At 42.7% G+C, this 17,083-nt stretch overlaps 1 protein-coding gene across 12 annotated transcripts in view; it reads left to right on the top strand.

Annotated features, from left to right (window-relative positions):
* The window catches only part of PLCB4 (phospholipase C beta 4), a 330,863-nt gene that overhangs the window by 282,276 nt on the left and 31,504 nt on the right, over positions 1–17,083 (top strand). For 11 of the 12 annotated variants that reach the window (XM_048842554.2, XM_048842557.2, XM_048842549.2 and 8 more), the window contains 2 exons: positions 3,708–3,757; positions 3,872–3,937. In XM_048842554.2, the coding sequence (XP_048698511.1) occupies positions 3,708–3,757; positions 3,872–3,937 (116 nt within the window). The remainder of the gene's footprint in view (positions 1–3,707; positions 3,758–3,871; positions 3,938–17,083) is intronic. The other variant, XM_048842551.2, reaches the window with a different exon arrangement.

The raw sequence follows: 17,083 nt of genomic DNA, 5'->3' as shown, positions 1-17,083 counted from the left end.
TGCAGAAGCCAACATGGTTGGATTTTAATAAATGTCATGTTTGTGCACCAGTGTAGTCAAAGCTCTCAGCAGGAATATGCATGACACTGGGAACAGTATTTATTAATGACCTACCAGAGTTGGCCTAGCGGGGAAGGCTGTTTTCTTGTATATTTCACAAAAATTCTTTTGTTTTAAAAATTCCTCAGCAGAGTGGTTGATTTAAATAAAAACCAGGTATTTAGGATTCTGCGGAGATCCCCCATCAAATTAGAAATGTTTTAAAGTGTGGCCATATTCTGAAAAGTGTCTATGAAACTGGCATTGTGGGCACCCATGTTTATTATCAAATATTTCCGTATCAAATGTGCTCAGTTTATAAGCAGATAGGTGTTTTTTTCCTAACTGCTTGTCCTGCAAAGTCGTCTTTGAGAACCAAGTGGGTTCTTTCTCTCTCATACATCGTCACAGACGATAAAGGGTCTGTGGGGCCAAATGGGTTTGCACAGGTATTACTGAGTGAAACTTGCTAAACATTTCTGTTAATGTGCCAGGAGGAATGGAATCCAGCTCATTCTCTGGTGGCTGCCTTGGTTTGGCAGGGATAACACGCGTAAAAAGCAGCACAAACTTCTTTCTGGCATGAAAGTTAGCAGGTAGGGCTGAATACACAAATAAGCAGAGCTGTTGGGAAAGAAGATGACATTTCTATAGTCACTTTTCAGAGTAAAGCAGGTCATGTTTGGAATCTAAAGTACTTCATTCGCCCTTTACCAGTAAAACAATCTTTTTGTGAATTGAGATACTATGATATAAATGTGAAAAGAGTGACCTGTTGAACTGTAGACATTCATATTTCATCACAAAACTGTGGTAGTAAACTTATTGGATATTAATTAGGAGCGTGTGTGAATTCACAGTTACTAGGCTGAGGACGTATATTTTCAGGCTGATTACTGAAACGTCATTATTCTTGGCTGGAAATGTAGTTCCACACATATAATAACAAAGCAGTAAGTATGAATAGGGAGTCTGCGTTTTCAAAAGAAAATCCGAAACTCTCATTTTAGATGACAACAAACATTGGGCAGCACAATTTCTTAAGCCTTGATTTCAGTGCTTGTACATTTGCCATCTGCTCTGCGTCCCCCTTTTTCTCTCCTGTCCACTTGTGGAATAATAGAGCAGGTCCTTTGTGACTATCCTTATTATCCTATTATAAATTTTTATTATTTGTTAATACCTGCATCATTCTACACACACTAAAATGCACAGTTCACACTGAGGTCCATGGGAGTAACATATCCAGCAAAGTACGGGAGCCTGAGGGAGCCTTTCAAAGGCACAAATGAGAGTTAGGCACCCGGCTCCCATTGACTTGCAATAGGAGGCAAGCGCCTAACCTCCTATTTATATCTTTGAAAACTTCCCCCTCTGTCTTTGTGTCTTATAAAGCACCTGCATGGTGCTAACTCAGAAATAATATATCATGGGGGCTGAATGTTAAGGTCCTCAGATTAAAATTTCACCTGTTCTGCAGAAATTGTCTTTATTTTGCAAGATCTGACTGTTGTTCAGTGGAATTCACCTTACAAGGCAGATAATCCTTTGTCAGACAGATGGCATTTTACAGTTAAGGACACTAAGGCCAGGTCTACGTTATCAACTTATATATGTATAACTATGTCGCAGAGAGATGTGAAAAATCCACACCACTCAGCAATGCGCATATACCAGCCTAACCCCCAGTATAGACAGTGCAAAGTGGGGTCTGCAGGGATCAGTTCTCAGTCCAGTTCTGTTCAATATCTTCATCAATACTTTTGATAATGGCATAGAGAGTACTCTTATAAAGTTTGCTGTCTATACCAAGCTGGGAGGCATTACAAGTGCTTTGGAGGATAGGATTAAAATTCAAAATGATCTGGACAAACTGGAGAAATGGTCTGAAGTAAATAGGATGAAATTCAGTTAGGACAAATGCAGAGTATTCTGCTTAGGAAGGAACAATCAGTTGCACACATACAAAATGGGAAATGACTGCCTAGGAAGCAGTACTGCAGAAAAGGGATCGTTGGGGTCATAGTGGATCACAAGCTAAGTATGAGTCAATAGTGTAACATTATTACAAAAAAAGCCCTCAACTGGAGCATTGTGTTGAGTTCTGGGCATTTCAGGAAAGAGATGGACAAAGTGGAGAAAGTCCAGAGAAGAGCAACAAAAATGATTAAAGGTCTAAAAAACATGACCTATTGGGGAAGATTGAAAATATTGGGTTTGTTGAGTCTGGAGAAGAGAAGGCTGAGGGGGGACATGAAAACAGTTTTCAAGTACATAAAAGGTTGTTACAAGGAGGAGGGAGGTAAATTGTTCTCATTAACCTCTGAGGATAGGACAAGAAGCAGTGGGCTTAAATTGCAGCAAGGGAGGTTTAGGTTGGATATTAGGAAAAACTTCCTAACTGTCAGGGTGGTTAGGCACTGCGATAAGTTGCCCAGGGAGGTTGTGGAATCTCCATCACTGGGGATTTTTAAGAGCAGGTTAGACAAACACCTGTCAGGGATGGTCTAGATCAGTGTTTCCCAAACTTGGGACACCGCTTGTTCAGGGAAAGCCCCTGGTGGGCTGGGCCAGTTTGTTTACCTGCAGCATCCGCAGGTTCGGCCGATCGCGGCTCCCACTGGCCGCTGTTCGCTATGCCCGGCCAATGGGGGCTGCGGGAAGTGGTGCAGGCTGAGGGACGTACTGGCCGCCGCTTCCAGCAGCCCCCATTGGCCGGGCACAGCGGACCGTGGTCAGTGGGAGCCGCGATCGGCCGAGCCTGTGGACACGGCAGGTAAACAAACCGGCCCGGCCTGCCAGGGGCTTTCCCTGAGCAAGCAGAGTCCCAAGTTTGGGAAACACTGCTCTAGATAATACTTAGTCCTGCCTTGAGTTCGGGGGACTGGACTAGACGCCCTCTTGAGGTCCCTTCCAGTCCTATGTTTTTGTGTCGACGGGAGGGCTTCTCCCGTTGACGTAGCTGTTGCTTCTCGCAGAGGTGGATTAACTGTGCCAAGTGGAGAAACTCTCCTGTCGGTGTAGTAGCGTCTTCACTGAAGCTCTACAGCGGCGGAGCTGCGCCAGTAAGTGTTTTAAGTCTAGACCTGCCCTAAGGTAGTTAGTTAAATAAGCAAGATGTAATATAGTGATTGACCCAACGTTTCATGTAAGAGTTGAGGGTCTTGCCTGTTAGATTTCTCATGGAATCATATTGACTTTGTTGTTTCAATATTAACATTTAAAATACTACTTTGTAACTAAAAGACTGTTGAGATATGCCAGTGAAAACAGCATTTGCCAGAACCTAATGAGAGGTCAATTGCGTAATTGACACGTGGTCTGCTCTATTTCTGAGCAAGTGATTTTTACAAACTCTTTGTCTTGTTCTTGTTTGACACTCAAGTTGGGAATGAAAAGAGACTGGAATGCAGCTATTGCTATATTTTCTCCTTACACCAGTAAGATGATGGATGGTGCAGTACTGAATTAAACATATCTTTCCCATGTCTCAACAGTTACATTATTTTTAAATGGAACTCAATTGCTTGTCTACATTATACATTTTAATGTGACACACATTAATTACTGTCTAACAGAAATAGAAGTTGTGGTGAAGTTAAATACAAAAACTGTGATATGTACTAATGTGTTTGAAGTTCCAGATAAAATGTATTAATGCCTTCTAGGTATAGAACTTATTCCTCAAGTGAAGATAGAAGATTTAAAGCAAATGAAGGTAAGTTTGGGCATAAACTTTGCAGGACCATACATATATTTGCAAACAGTGAGATTTTATCTGGTGTCAGTCATTATGACTACAGGAAAATTGATCCAAGTTCCTTTTTTGTAGGCTTACATAAAGTATTTAAAGAAACAACAGAAAGAGCTGAATGCTTTAAAGAAGAAGCATGCCAAGGTATGATCATTAGAGCTCTAAGAGTTTGGGGAAACAAACTTAGCCAGCAAGTTCACTCACTTAAAAAAATCACAAAGTTTGTAAGCATGGACAAATTCTAATGATACTCAATGGAAAAACTAGGGATAAGTAAATTAGATTAGCAAGAAATACACGTTTATTTTAGCCTACACTAAGGACACCGTCCAATAGGCAGTTTTTCCCTTGAGCACTTTTAAATATTCCCTCAGCTTCCAGTATAATTTTGTTTGACTTGTATAAAGAGCAAAAGACCATCTTTACTGGGTAATGATTTCTGCTAGCCTCTTAAATGATTGTTTCTAAGTCTTGTTGAGAATCAGCTACGTGGAATATGCTGTATCCAAGACAGACAGCATAGGAACTGCAGGGAGAGAAAGTGTAGGTGGGGAGAGTAGTTGAAAAATTAGATCCCCTCTTCATTCTGTGTATAATAATTACAGCGTGGGTAGTCACCTTTTGCTTGTTGTTTTTGGCAGTAGTGTCCAAAGTCTTGGTCCCCCACAATCATGCTCCACATCATACTCTGGCATACACAACTCCTGGTATCAAAGGAAACATAACAAGTAAAGAAACTACTGAGGTTCTGAATTTGGTCCCATTCTCTTGGCATATAAAAGCGCTGCTTGGCTTTATAATCCATCATTTCCTTGTTATTAAGTGTTCTTTGAGATCCTTGGATTCCAATGCAGATGACTCATTTTCATTGCATGCTTGGATTGATATATGTGGCTGATTGTTTTTAGTGTCAGAAGGTTCATCAGAACCTGCAGCAGCATCTTCTACAAGAAAAATCACGACCATCAGTGGTGGCTGGGCTGGTAACTTTCAGGGAACTAATAATAATCCTAAGCACTTTTAATACAAGGCTTTTCGTCTTCAAAGCACTGTATTAAAATTAAGTAATTACATCTGAAGGCCCCCACCCCTCCAGGAAAGAGGGAAATAAATATTATCCTTTTACAGAAACTGAAGTTGTGAATATCCAAAGTCACAAGAGAGTCAGTTTTAAGAGCTAAAATTAGTACTTATGTACTATGGTGATGGGTACCCTTGAAGTACCTGAAACATCTAGAATAGATCACGTGTTCCTAAACTCTTTGGTAGTGAGGACCTCACCTTAGCAGAGTGAGTGCCTCTTGGACCCCTCCAGTCCCTTTGCAATCCATTGTGCTATCTCCTCCCCCATTTGGGATTACACATTGTGTCATCCCTGTGACAATTGCAGTTATTGTTTGCACAGAAAAGTAATATTAGGAAATCATTTGATGTGTGTTAGCTGTCTTATAACACATTGTTGCAGCTGAAAGGAAGGAAGAGAGCCATGCAATCAGCCAGCCATTAGCAGCTTGAGAAACTCTGCACTGTTAGACCCACTGAATCCAAGAATTACTGCCAGATCCTTGGATGCCCCTCTCCATGGGCCCCCCTAAATTTGGAGGAATAAGTAACAGAAAGGAGATTCATATCTTTTGTTTTACAAAAGGTTTTCTATCCCTTTTCCTTACAAAGATGGCCTTGCAAACATAAATTGATATAAACTAATTGTTGACTTTGCAAGAATAAGCAGTGAGGCTCCACTTTGGCATTAGAAGGCTTACTACCTAACCATCCCCCACTCCTCTGCATGCCGCTTTCCATGTAAAATTAGTTCATGAAGTTTGTGGATGGTACCACAAGGAATCGTTTAGCTAACCGTCCCCAAACTCCTTAGGCTGACATGATGATGTGATAGTGGCACAGGTTATGTTGAAAACATGGAGCTAGGGGGAAAAACACTTTTTTGCAGGCCTGACCAAAAGTTGTAAAGCCAGCCCTGTTCCTGATTCTCAGTTCTGTACTCTGACTGCTATTCCCCTTCTTTTTCTAACGCCAGGTCGGCACCAGGAAAAAATCTGAAAAATTTCCCATCATCCTAACATCAATTCAGCTGATAAAACACGGGGATACATTGGGAACACCCTAAGTTAGTCACACCACTGGCCACTGACATTGTTTTCAGCCCTGTGTCATCTATCCCTACACAGTGTCAGCCATCATCACACTGGCTACCCTAGGGTTCCCAATGTTGGCAACAGTGGCTCACCTGAACTATGGAGAAATTATTAGTGTCACTTCTGGGCTGGTGATCAGCCATGGTGAGGTATAGTGAGAGAGAGCCGTTGGATGCTGAGGCAAGGATTGGGCACATGGGGATGTTAGTCTTTCTACTCTCTTCATTTAGCTGCATTTAGGAAAACTAGAAAATTTAAAAACCAAAAGAAGCCTCGATGGTAAAACTTTCAAAAGTGCCTCAGTGATCTGTGGGCCCATTGATTTTCAATGAGTCTCATCTCCTAAGTGCATAAATCCCGTTTGGAAAGGGGGCTTAGTTATCCAGGTTACATAAGCACTTCTGAAAATGTCCCCGAGTCCCTGTGTGCCATTTCCATTCGGAGGAATTCCATGGAAACTTTGACTTCGCATCATAGGAGAGTACCAGCAAAGCGGACTGATTCAGCTTCAGGGGACCTGACAGGGAAAAGATTGAGCAGTGTACCTTTAACAGGTATTCAACAGGTGTGTCTCTCACGCAGCATTCCTGTCTCTTTTATACAAACAGTGATGTGCCCTGCTTTTATTTTCTTTTAAGTGTAAATGCTGATCAGCCAAAGTATTTCTAAAGACAATGTCAAATATACTTCAGCAAATAACAGATGCAGAAGTACTTCCTGAAGTGAAGACGTTTGTGTGCATGGGATAATAAATGGCTGAATGAAGCCATGCTGTGTGTATGTGGGAGTATGTAGGAGTCACACAGGATCAGAAAGATGTCAGGGGTGGAAATCTTTCACACGTTCCTATTAACAAGAGGCTGAAACACCAGATGGGAGAGAAGAAAAAAGCATGATAACCTTAGAAGGGGCTATAAAAATATCTGTAAAATGTTTTTCTTTAAAGAGAACAGACCCATTTATTTTTCATATAAAATGTGTGGACAGTTGAAAATAGTCAAATATGTATTTGATATATAAAATGAGATTTGTATACTAAGTAGGATAGGTGGATAGATCATTTTAATGGAAGAAGCATACCTGATAAGTAGCCTCAGAATTAGTAAGCAGTCATTTTATACCCCTTGATAAAATTAGAATTTCCCATGTTCCCTTAATGACAGATTAGCAGCTTTGCTGATAAACATGGAATTTTGGATTTTGTGAAGTCGGGGAAAGGAGAGATTTTATTCAGAGGATTATGAGCAATACAAATGGGAAGTTGTATATGCAAAGCTCTGCAAAGACCGGATATTGCTTTTAAATACCTCTTCATGATAAAGTGGAAGAGGCTACAGGGCAGTAAAGGAGCAACTAGAAATTAAAGCAGGAAAACATACAGTGAATAAATATTGGCGGGAAGACAACTTCAGTACTTCACACTGGTTGTGATGGCAGGCCATACTTTTTTGGTTTCCGAGTCAGTCTGCAAAGGGACCTTCCAGTACGGCTAGCATTTTTATTTCAGTAGGGTTCTTTGTGTGATGGTCCCTGTGTGTATTCTACTTGAGGTGTGCATGCACTCCATGGGCCTGAGACCAGGACATTATTGCTAGAAGTGTCCATTAGTTTGTGCCTGCACCATTATCCTCCTCGTACTCCAAACCAAGGGCTTAAGGGGTGTCCTGGACCAACCACCTCTCCAGTTTCTTGCTACCTCCTGGGGTCTGAGACAGAAGCTGTTCGAGTTAGACTGACTGGTCTATAATTCCCATGGTCCTCTTTGTTCCCCTTTTTAAAGATAGGTACTGTGTTTGCCCTTTACCAGCGCTCAGGGACTTCACCCATCCCCCAGAATTTCTCAGAGACTATTTCTGTCTTCCGCTACCTCTATTCCACTACCCTCCCTCCTTCCCCTCTGCTGTAGAGCCTTAGCCTAGGGCTTTCTACAGTAGAAGGGCAACTGGAGACGCAGTTGGTCTATACCTCCCTTTATGCCCTGTGTTCAGAGCATGAGGAGAAGAATGGTGCAGGCACAGACCAGCGGACAGTGCTAGCAAAAATCTTCCTGTCTCAGGTGCGTGCTGCACACTTCAAGCAGAGTACAGGTAAGGACCACACATCTCAAAGAACTCCAGTTACTGGACAGGTAAGCACACGTCAGAGTCAGTACATCTTTCCTTTCCACCTCAGAAAAAGCTGTGCCACTGGAATTCCCTTGGGTAGTTCTTAGCTTTGACTCTCAGGTGTTGAACCAAATCCTCTACCTAGCACACAGCCTCACTGAACAGCCTGGGCGTTGGGTGTTGAGTTGGGGGATTCTCCAGGCTTTGGGGTTCTGCAGAGCTTGGGCAGGAGACAAGAAAGCTTATCCTCTGCCAGGCACTGCTGCAGCCCCCACAGAGGGCTGGCTGGTAAATCTGCATAATTGCGGCTGCACACCGAGCTTCTCTCCTAAAAGACCCTTGTGCTAAGGGGTAAAGAGCCACTGTGCTGTGCTTTGCAATGTGCATGGGCTATGGAATCCCTGCCTGGGCTCGGTGCGTCCTGCTCAGATGGACTGCCTAGGTTCAGCAATGTTCTATTTCTCTCAAGCCCTTACATAATAGCAAGATTAGGTACTAAGGAAGGAGTATTAAAAAGAAAGAGAGGAAAATATTGAAATTTGCTGGGAGAGCAATCAGCTTTTTTTTAGGGGTTGATTGATTCTTTTTTATTTTAAACCACCGTATTTTGGTGGCAGAGGCATAAATACTATTCTTAAAAACTTTATCTCAGGTAAGATCACTAATTTGAAAATCTAAGCAGGGGCTTCATCTCTTGTCGTCACATTTGCAAGGCACATTAAAATCGCCTTCTGTTTTACAGCAGAATTCATTCTCGAGGTTTGCACTGTTACTCAGAAGACTGATGAGGCAGTGACTTGAGCTCATAACAGCTTGTTTTTCCCATATGGCCTTTTTCGAAGGTTGCCGCATCCAACCCTTTTTTTCCCCATCATATGTCCTTCTGTGTGACTCTCCACCAACTCTTCCATATTCCCCCTGCCTTTCCGTTACGGAAGAGAGGGAGTTCCCTTGCACTGGCAACAATCATTTCAGTGTGTGCATGCCTTTCCTCAAAGTCTCGAAGGGGCATGTGCTTCTCTGGGAAGGTTGGGCTTATCGTAGAAAGGTGTGATCAAAATGGCAGTCCATTTGCTTACATTGAGAACTAGCCCTACACGGCATGGTGCAATACAGGGGTGAGGATCAGACATGTCAGTGTAGCCATGTAGCTCGGCCTTTTTGCTCCGTTATAAACATGTGGCTCCTGATTTTTCCAGAAAGGCAAAGAAACTGAAAGTGAAGCCACTCGTGCAGCATAGAATCACAGTCCTGGAAGGGACCTCGAGAGGTCATCCAGTTCAGTCTCCAGTCCCCACCCTCCTGACGGCATGAGAAGTAAACATCATTTTCTAGGAAAAAAGAATCACAAGTTACATTTACCCTTAGCAGTAGCAGCAACATACCATCATCTGGCGGCACATGTCATTGGTCCCATGCTGTACCAATGCCAAAACTGGTCCTTGAGGAGGTGGAGGGGGGAGTGATCAAACTGACCAGGTCACAGGAACTGTGACGAGAAGGTGGAGCCTCCCCACAACTACTTAGCTTCAAAAAGATGTTTGGAAAAAACGTATTCTTTTAAAAGTCCACACTGAGGGGCTTGATAATCCCGTTAGTTGAACACAGTCATTGGAATCTGCATGCATGTGCAAATGGCAGCCTGATTTTGTCTGGACTGCAGCTGAATGCCAAGTGGAAGCCAAATTTCATCACTGCCCTCTTGTGCTGTAATTCTGCCATTCTTAAAATAATTTACCAACTGGTTGCAAGACTGTGCCAATCATGGCACACGTGTGAATTTACTGCTGCTTACGCTTTCTGTATCTATGGACTTTATTTCAGTTATAGCCCGTCTATAAAGTGCTCACCACAACCCAGTGCAGTGGGTCTTTGTCTGGCAGGCGGGAAGGAAGGGAGATGAGGGTCCTTTAAGGATCCCTCCTGCGTTTGGCTTACACGGATAGGGAAAGGAGAACTTACCTCACTGGTTGGGGACAGGAAGTGGCTCACGCTTTTTCAGGAGTCACCAATCACCCATGAGATCAGAGCAGGACCAGGTTTTTAATGATCTGCTGTGAGCAGCGTGCTTGCTGCCTTTTTTTTTTTCTCTCTCTTTTGAGGCTGGGAAGGAATTTTCCCCTCACTGACAGATTGGCCGAGGCAGGGTGGGTTTTGTCATCTTCCTCACAGCAAATCAGGGATCCAGTGAGGTAGATAAGCAGGATAGATGAAGATGTTGCAAATTGGTAGGTAGCAGGTGTCCTGTGCACTCAGTCCATAGGGGGTCCGATTCCCTGATAAGCAGTTGTTGGAAGTGGATTTAGAGGAAGGCATCCCCCAAGGCAACCGGGAAAGGGGGCTTGGGCTCCTACATCTGGTACAGCAAGGAGACACTCCCTCACATACCTCTTTTCCAGACCCTCTTAACCTTCACACAAGGAGAGGGTGGTGGGGTCCCTGTGCCGAGCTATGACCAGGTTGGGAATGGGAGCTGCTGAAGGCAGGACCTCCCAAGTAGGTGGAAACCGTTAAGAAAAACACAGTGACTTAAGCCTTATTTGCTAGGTATTCACAGATACATTAGGTGAATAAAGGTGCAGCCTCCCATCCACAGCATCTTGTTCTTTATCCTTTGTGGCTGGGGCAGTGGAAAGATCTTCAGAAGTTCAGCAAGCCACAAAGATATTTTGGTTCTAAGGGTTTTATATTATTTTTTCTCTAACGTGGGTGTACTATAAACCCAGAGATGCAACACGCAGGGGGTTTTATAAAGCTGCTGCCAGTAGATAAGACTGAATATTTTTGTAATGACACCCACCTAGTGAGCTGTCACCTTCCTATACTGTAATGTTCATATTTATTTGGCATTTCACTGAATCTGAAAAACACCAGTAAATTTTGTAATGATCAGCCTTTCAAAAAGGACTTTCATACTAGGAACAACTTGCTCCTGAGTCTTAGCTGTGTACCATTAGTGAGTTTTAAATAAAGTAGCTTATGAGTTTTGCAGATTGCAGTAATGATTTGATCTTTAAAACAGACAAGAACGTTTACACTGAGCAATATCAGGAACCCAACAGTCACTGCCTGAGGCACATGCAGGAAGCATAGTCTCTTGGAAGGGGAGACACCATGGCACTGCACATGTGGATGTGGAGCTTTTAATAGAGATCTTTGTTTTGTACCTTGTCATTAATACACAGGCTAAATTCTGGTCCCTGAGCAAATGAGCTGTGCTCATGGAAATTTCACAGGGGATGTGTTCAAGGTAGCCTGAAGGCAGGGTGTGGGGCACGCACACAGCTCCTATACAAGGGATTAGCCAGTAGAGTCACCTAAAAGCAACACCCCATGCGGCTAGATAAATAAAAAACACAAACTAAGCTTAATATACTAAATAGATTGGATATGAATTAGCAGATTCTCACCCTAAGAGATGATGCAAGCAGGCTGCAGATTCTTAAAGGGCAAACTGCACTTGCTTTACAGCTTGGAATCCCCAAGTTTTTCATTCGCAGGCTAGAAATCCCTTTAGCCTGGGTCCAGCACTTCCCCCAGTTAAGTCTTTGTTCCTCAGGTGTTTCCAGGAGTCTTCTTGTGTGGGGAGTGAAGAACACCAAATGATGTCACTCCCTGCCTTATATAGCTTTAGCATATGGTGGAACCCTTTGTTTCAGTGCTTAGTTCCCAGACCAGTCTGTGGAAAAATACTGACATCCCAAGATGGAGTCCAGCATTGTGTGGTCTGATCACATGTCCATGTAGAGTCATAGCAGCCGTTAATCACAGGCTGTTTGGAGTGTTCTCAGGAACGTTCATCACCAGGTGGGAGATAAACTTGTTCTAAGGCCGGTTGTTTTTTCCTAATGGCCCATTACCCTAAAGAGGCCCTTCCCCACCCACTATCTGGACTGAAAGCATCTTGTCTAGTGAGCGTTAACTAGGTGTAACTACATTTGAAATACAGATACATAGTCAATATTCATAACTTCAGATACAAAAATGATACATGCGTACAAATAGGATAATCATATTCAGCAAGTCATAACTTTCCCAATGACACCTCACATGCCTTATCTTGCGTAAAATACATTATAATTATGCTATAAGCATATCATAATAATATCACTGTGAAGAATATAGGGTACAGAGTCACAAAGTGGTCACATATAAAAATCTCCTTCTGTGTTAAGAGATATTACCAGTTTTAGCTGTATTCCTTATTTTAAGTATAGGGAATCTCTCTCAAAGCCATTGACTCTGTCAAACAGAAGAAAGGTGTTTTTAAGTGTAACTGTCATGACTGTGAGTGCCTACCTCAGAACAGATTGTCAAAAGCATGGCAGGTCCCCTCACCCCCAACCTGGTGGTATGTTGTATCATTAGATTTCACCAACCCAGTACCAAATGTAAACTCCCAAAGTACTTCAGTAGTGTTATAATGGAGTCCCAGACTGTCCCCTTAGACACTCCAGTCTATCTGGCCACCCAGACAAGCTGGACTATGTGATAAATGGTCACTTACACCAAAAATCACAAATATTCCAGGTTACTCCCAGTCCCAAGAGACCAGGTCACTCACCCAGGTCGGGTAGCATGCTAGATCTCACATCAAAGACCAATTCTATAGAAAACTAACTAGGTTTATTAGCTAAGGCGGTGTCTACTGGAGAGCTAACCGCAGCACAACTGTACCAATGCAGCCACGTTGCTGTAAGATCTCTCGGGTAGCTGCTCTATACCGACAGGAGGCCACCTCCAGCGAGCAGCCGTAGCTATGTCGGTGGGAGAAGCTCTCCTGCAATCATAGCGCTGTGCACACTGCCACTTATGCCAGCGAAATTTACGTCACTCGAATGGGGTGGGGGTTTCTTTTTCACACCCGAGCGACATAAGTTTTGCCAGCATAAGTGGTAGTGGAGACATGGCCTAAGAAAAAGAAATGAGTTATTGAGAGGTTAAAGCAGGTCAAACACATGTACAGGTGAGTCACAGTCTATAATTCCAAATGGTAGTAAAGATGTAGTAATCTGTCAGTCTTCCAAAAAGTCTCTCAGTGCTACCCAGAATAACTCTGGGGATCTCCATCTTCTCGTTCAATTCTTCTGCCCTGTTACAATCCAAACAGTCCAGAGATGCAGGATATTTCCCTGAATCCATACGTATAGCTTTTTCTCACAGAAAACACACTGACAGAGTCACCACCCACACAGGCTCTGCCTTTGATTGATGGAGAGATAGAGGAATCCATTTAGATGGTCTTCAATTTCTGATCATCACGCTGGCCTTCAAATGCACAAAATTAGTTTCCTGCTGAAGTTCTTCATTTGCATTACACAAGGCGTCTTTCTCGTTGAATGGGTTAGTTATCAGGATATATATACAATGTAAATGTTTGCTATCCCATTATAACAGGATACAGATATGTGAAAACAATGCATGTAACATCCCATTAGTTTTCATGGAGTTTAAACACCAAATACATTCTTATACATTTAACAATCACTTTGATCTATACTAATAGAAAGGTGAATTGGCCTCGGGCTTTGGTGTGAGCTGACACCTGGTCTGCCAGTGTTTACAGTACCCACTGAATGTGCCAAGAAATGTTATATACCCGTAATTATGTGTTTTGCCTGCTGTTAGTGGAGTGTATGAGATTATTCTCCCTCAATATCCTGCTTCTCTTTCTGCAAAATCCTCAAGGTATGACGTTGTATATTCATGTCACCAGCTCACCTTGGGCCAAATTCTCTGGCTAGAGTACAACCCTAAATGCAGTGAAACTAGCATGGATCTGCTGTGTGCAATGGGGCAAGGTGCGGCAGCTCTGTGGTGTCCTCAGATTTTGAATAGTCATGAATCCAAATGCAAATTCCTCAACCCCTTTCTAGAGCCGCTGTAGAAGCTCCTCCATAGCAGACTGCTTCCCCCACCTCTCCTCGTGGGGCTGCTGATCAGGGTACTCTGACCTGGGTTGAATTTCCCCCTAAATAAACGTATCCAGATTAATTTTCAATAACTTCCTTTTTTTTAAAACTTCCTTTGGAAAGACTTTGGACTAAATGCTCTAGAACATAGAGCACCAGATTTACCCCAGTGTAGGTAGGCACATGTCCATTTGCCTACAATGGAGTTACATGTGCATAATAAGCTGAAGGCTGCACAAAAGTCACACGGTGGAGCAACTGCTCTTGCATATTTGAAATAAAAATACTGATGAGTCTGACTCATGGTAATATTGAAATGCCAAAAGACTGCACTGCTCAGCTGGTTATCTGTAAGGTTCCCTGATGGTTCACAGGAAGGAATTTTGGTGTGGTAATGGTGACATTTTTCATTTGCCATTCCAGTTTTCATGCAGAAATTGGCAGCACACCATATGTATTGCATATAAATGTGTGTGCATGAAACTGTGATTATGCAGTGTAAGGTGTATTTTTTTTAATCATAAAACATGCTAACATGGATCCAAGATCATAAAAAGCCACACAAATGTGTTAGAATCTTCTTGAAATCTTCATTGCTCAAAATAATGGGGATTGTGCAGGTTTGTTCCAGACATCGTAATATAGAAACTGGCGTGGCTTAAAGAGAAATACCTTTATTGTTTCATAATGCCGTGTAATCATTTTTATGTTCTTGATATTAACTTTTACTGAAAAATAATATCAGTGAATTGCAGCTGGGATATAAAAGCAACTGACACTACTATGAAATGAGTAGGAGTATTTGAGCAATTATAAGGCTTTTGATTAAAATTGTATGTAATGTAGAGTGAATTGCTGTGGAATCCCCACTGTGTGACATTCATCAGTGATGAGTTATACATAATAATACACTTCTGCTGGGTATTCAAAATAAACGTGGATCAAATTGTTGTTTTCAAATACTGCTTAAAAGTCTAGGGCTGATTTATTTTACAGCCAGAGATGTATAGGAGATGTTTAAAGAGAATCTAAAATATAACAACTCCAAAATATGTATTTCTTATGTAACATGCTATAGGAGCTTTAAATAGAAACATGAATTATAGTTAATAGAATTTGAGCAAGTGTAAAATCTTGGTTGCAGAATATCAGCAACTGGGGCACTGCCTGTGAATTGCTTAAATATAGAATTAGCTATTTTTATTATTTATATTAACATTAGTGCCCCAAATGTGCTGGGCACTGTACTCTACACACACATAGGAAGATATGTTCTCTATCCACAAGAGTTTAGGCCTTGATTCGACCAGGTACCAAAGCACACAACTAATTTAAGCACATGAGTAATCCCACAGGCTTCACGTGCTTTAGTAGCCTGCTGACTGGGCCTTAACCACTACCCACAGATATATTAATACTAAAAATGAATTAAATGTACCTTAAACATTCAAATAGTTGCAAGTGGTATTTATCATGTGGCTTACGTTGACAGGCAAAGTAGCTGGTAAAATCCTTTTGCCTCAGAAAGCCATATTTTAATTGTATTATTGGCTGCAATTTGGAGTTTAATCGGCAATTTGTAATTTTTTAGTATCTTTGTGTCTAAAAGAAACGAGTGAAATTAAAATGACAGAGGATTCAGAAAATCCTGAACCTGAGATTTATGGTATACCTGGGTGGTGCCAAATATACTGTCAACCAGTCTAGAACATATTTCCACTTGAAACTTTGTTTGCCTCCATATACATTACATTTACAAGCAGTGTTTGAAATACGCTGTAGAACTGACTTGGAGTTTTTCTTGGGACCTAGTCTTGACAATAGTTGTGGATGTAACAGTTATCTCTAGTCTACACAGACAGCAAATCAGACGTGTGTCAGCTAAGCCAGTGGTTCTCAAAGCTGGTCTGCCGCTTGTTCAGGGAAAGCCCCCGGTGAGCCAGGCCAGTTTGTTTACCTGCCGCATCCGCAGGTTCGGCCGATCGTGGCTCCCAGTGGCCGCGGTTTGCCGCTCCAGGCCAATGGGGGCTGCGGGAAGGGCAGACAGCACATCCCTCGGCCCGCACTGCTTCCCGCAGCGCCCATTGGCCTGGAGCGGCGAACCGAGGCCAGTGGGCGCCACGATCGGCCAAAGCTGCGGATGCAGCAGGTAAACAAACTGGCTCGGCCCACCAGGTGCTTTCCCTGAACAAGCAGCAGACCTGCTTTGAGAATCATTGAGCTAAGCCATTTTAGCTAGTCGTCTTTCCTCCCGGTTCTCCCTGTGACTGGCAGTCCCATAGAGTGTGATACCTTAGGTGTAGTGCCTTGTCCCCCTGCATTCTCTGTGCTTTATGCTATGCAGCTGATAGAGCGAGGGTCCCTATGTTTATATATGTAACGGGAAAAAGCCATGCTGGTGTATCCATAGCCTGGTGGTAGCCATGGCACATACCTGATTGTCAGCCTCTGCTTCTCTTGGATCACTGATGATCCATCTCAGATGGTGAGCATGAATGTTCAGTCGTTTGGACAGAGTCCAACATAAGGACGTTGATGGCAATCTGGAATGAATTTGTCAGGCCATGCAGAGCTATGTTGCGTTTTCTGTAGTCTGTCAATGTACAGGAAGGCTCCAGACAAAACTCACACACTGGGAAGTGCCAAGCCATGTCAGAAGTTTGAGGAACTATTATCGAATGATAATTTTGTGACTCCAGGTCAGAAAGGCAGACCTACCCAGAAAAACTGGGCTTACATTGGGGGTAAAAATTTCTGGCTGTACCTTTGTAGTTATTGGAGAGCTCTCAACTCTCATCCAGCTGTGAGAAGAGGACAAGTTACTTTGGGGAACCAGGTGTGAGTGAACTCAAAGACAGAGGGTCAAAACTGGAGGCAAGGGAAGATGATGATCCTGGTGAGGCAAAGCGTTCTGGGGATGAAAAGACCTTGGTACAAGTTACTGTGCTGCATTACGTTATTCTTCAGAATGTTCCTCTGTAGTTTTTTTGGAGATGCAGATTGAAGATGCATTTAACTCAGAGCCTGGGTGTTGCCAAATAAAGCAGAAGGACTATTTTTCCACACGTCCCATAAAAATTCACTGTCCCAGCTCTTTACATACAGGGGAGGGATAGC

Source organism: Caretta caretta, chromosome 3, assembly GCF_965140235.1.
Source record: "Caretta caretta isolate rCarCar2 chromosome 3, rCarCar1.hap1, whole genome shotgun sequence".
In the NCBI taxonomy this organism is placed as follows: Eukaryota; Metazoa; Chordata; order Testudines; family Cheloniidae; genus Caretta; species Caretta caretta.
The sequence above is the reverse complement of the archived record's forward strand: the minus strand, read 5'-3'. Positions and strand labels throughout refer to the sequence as shown.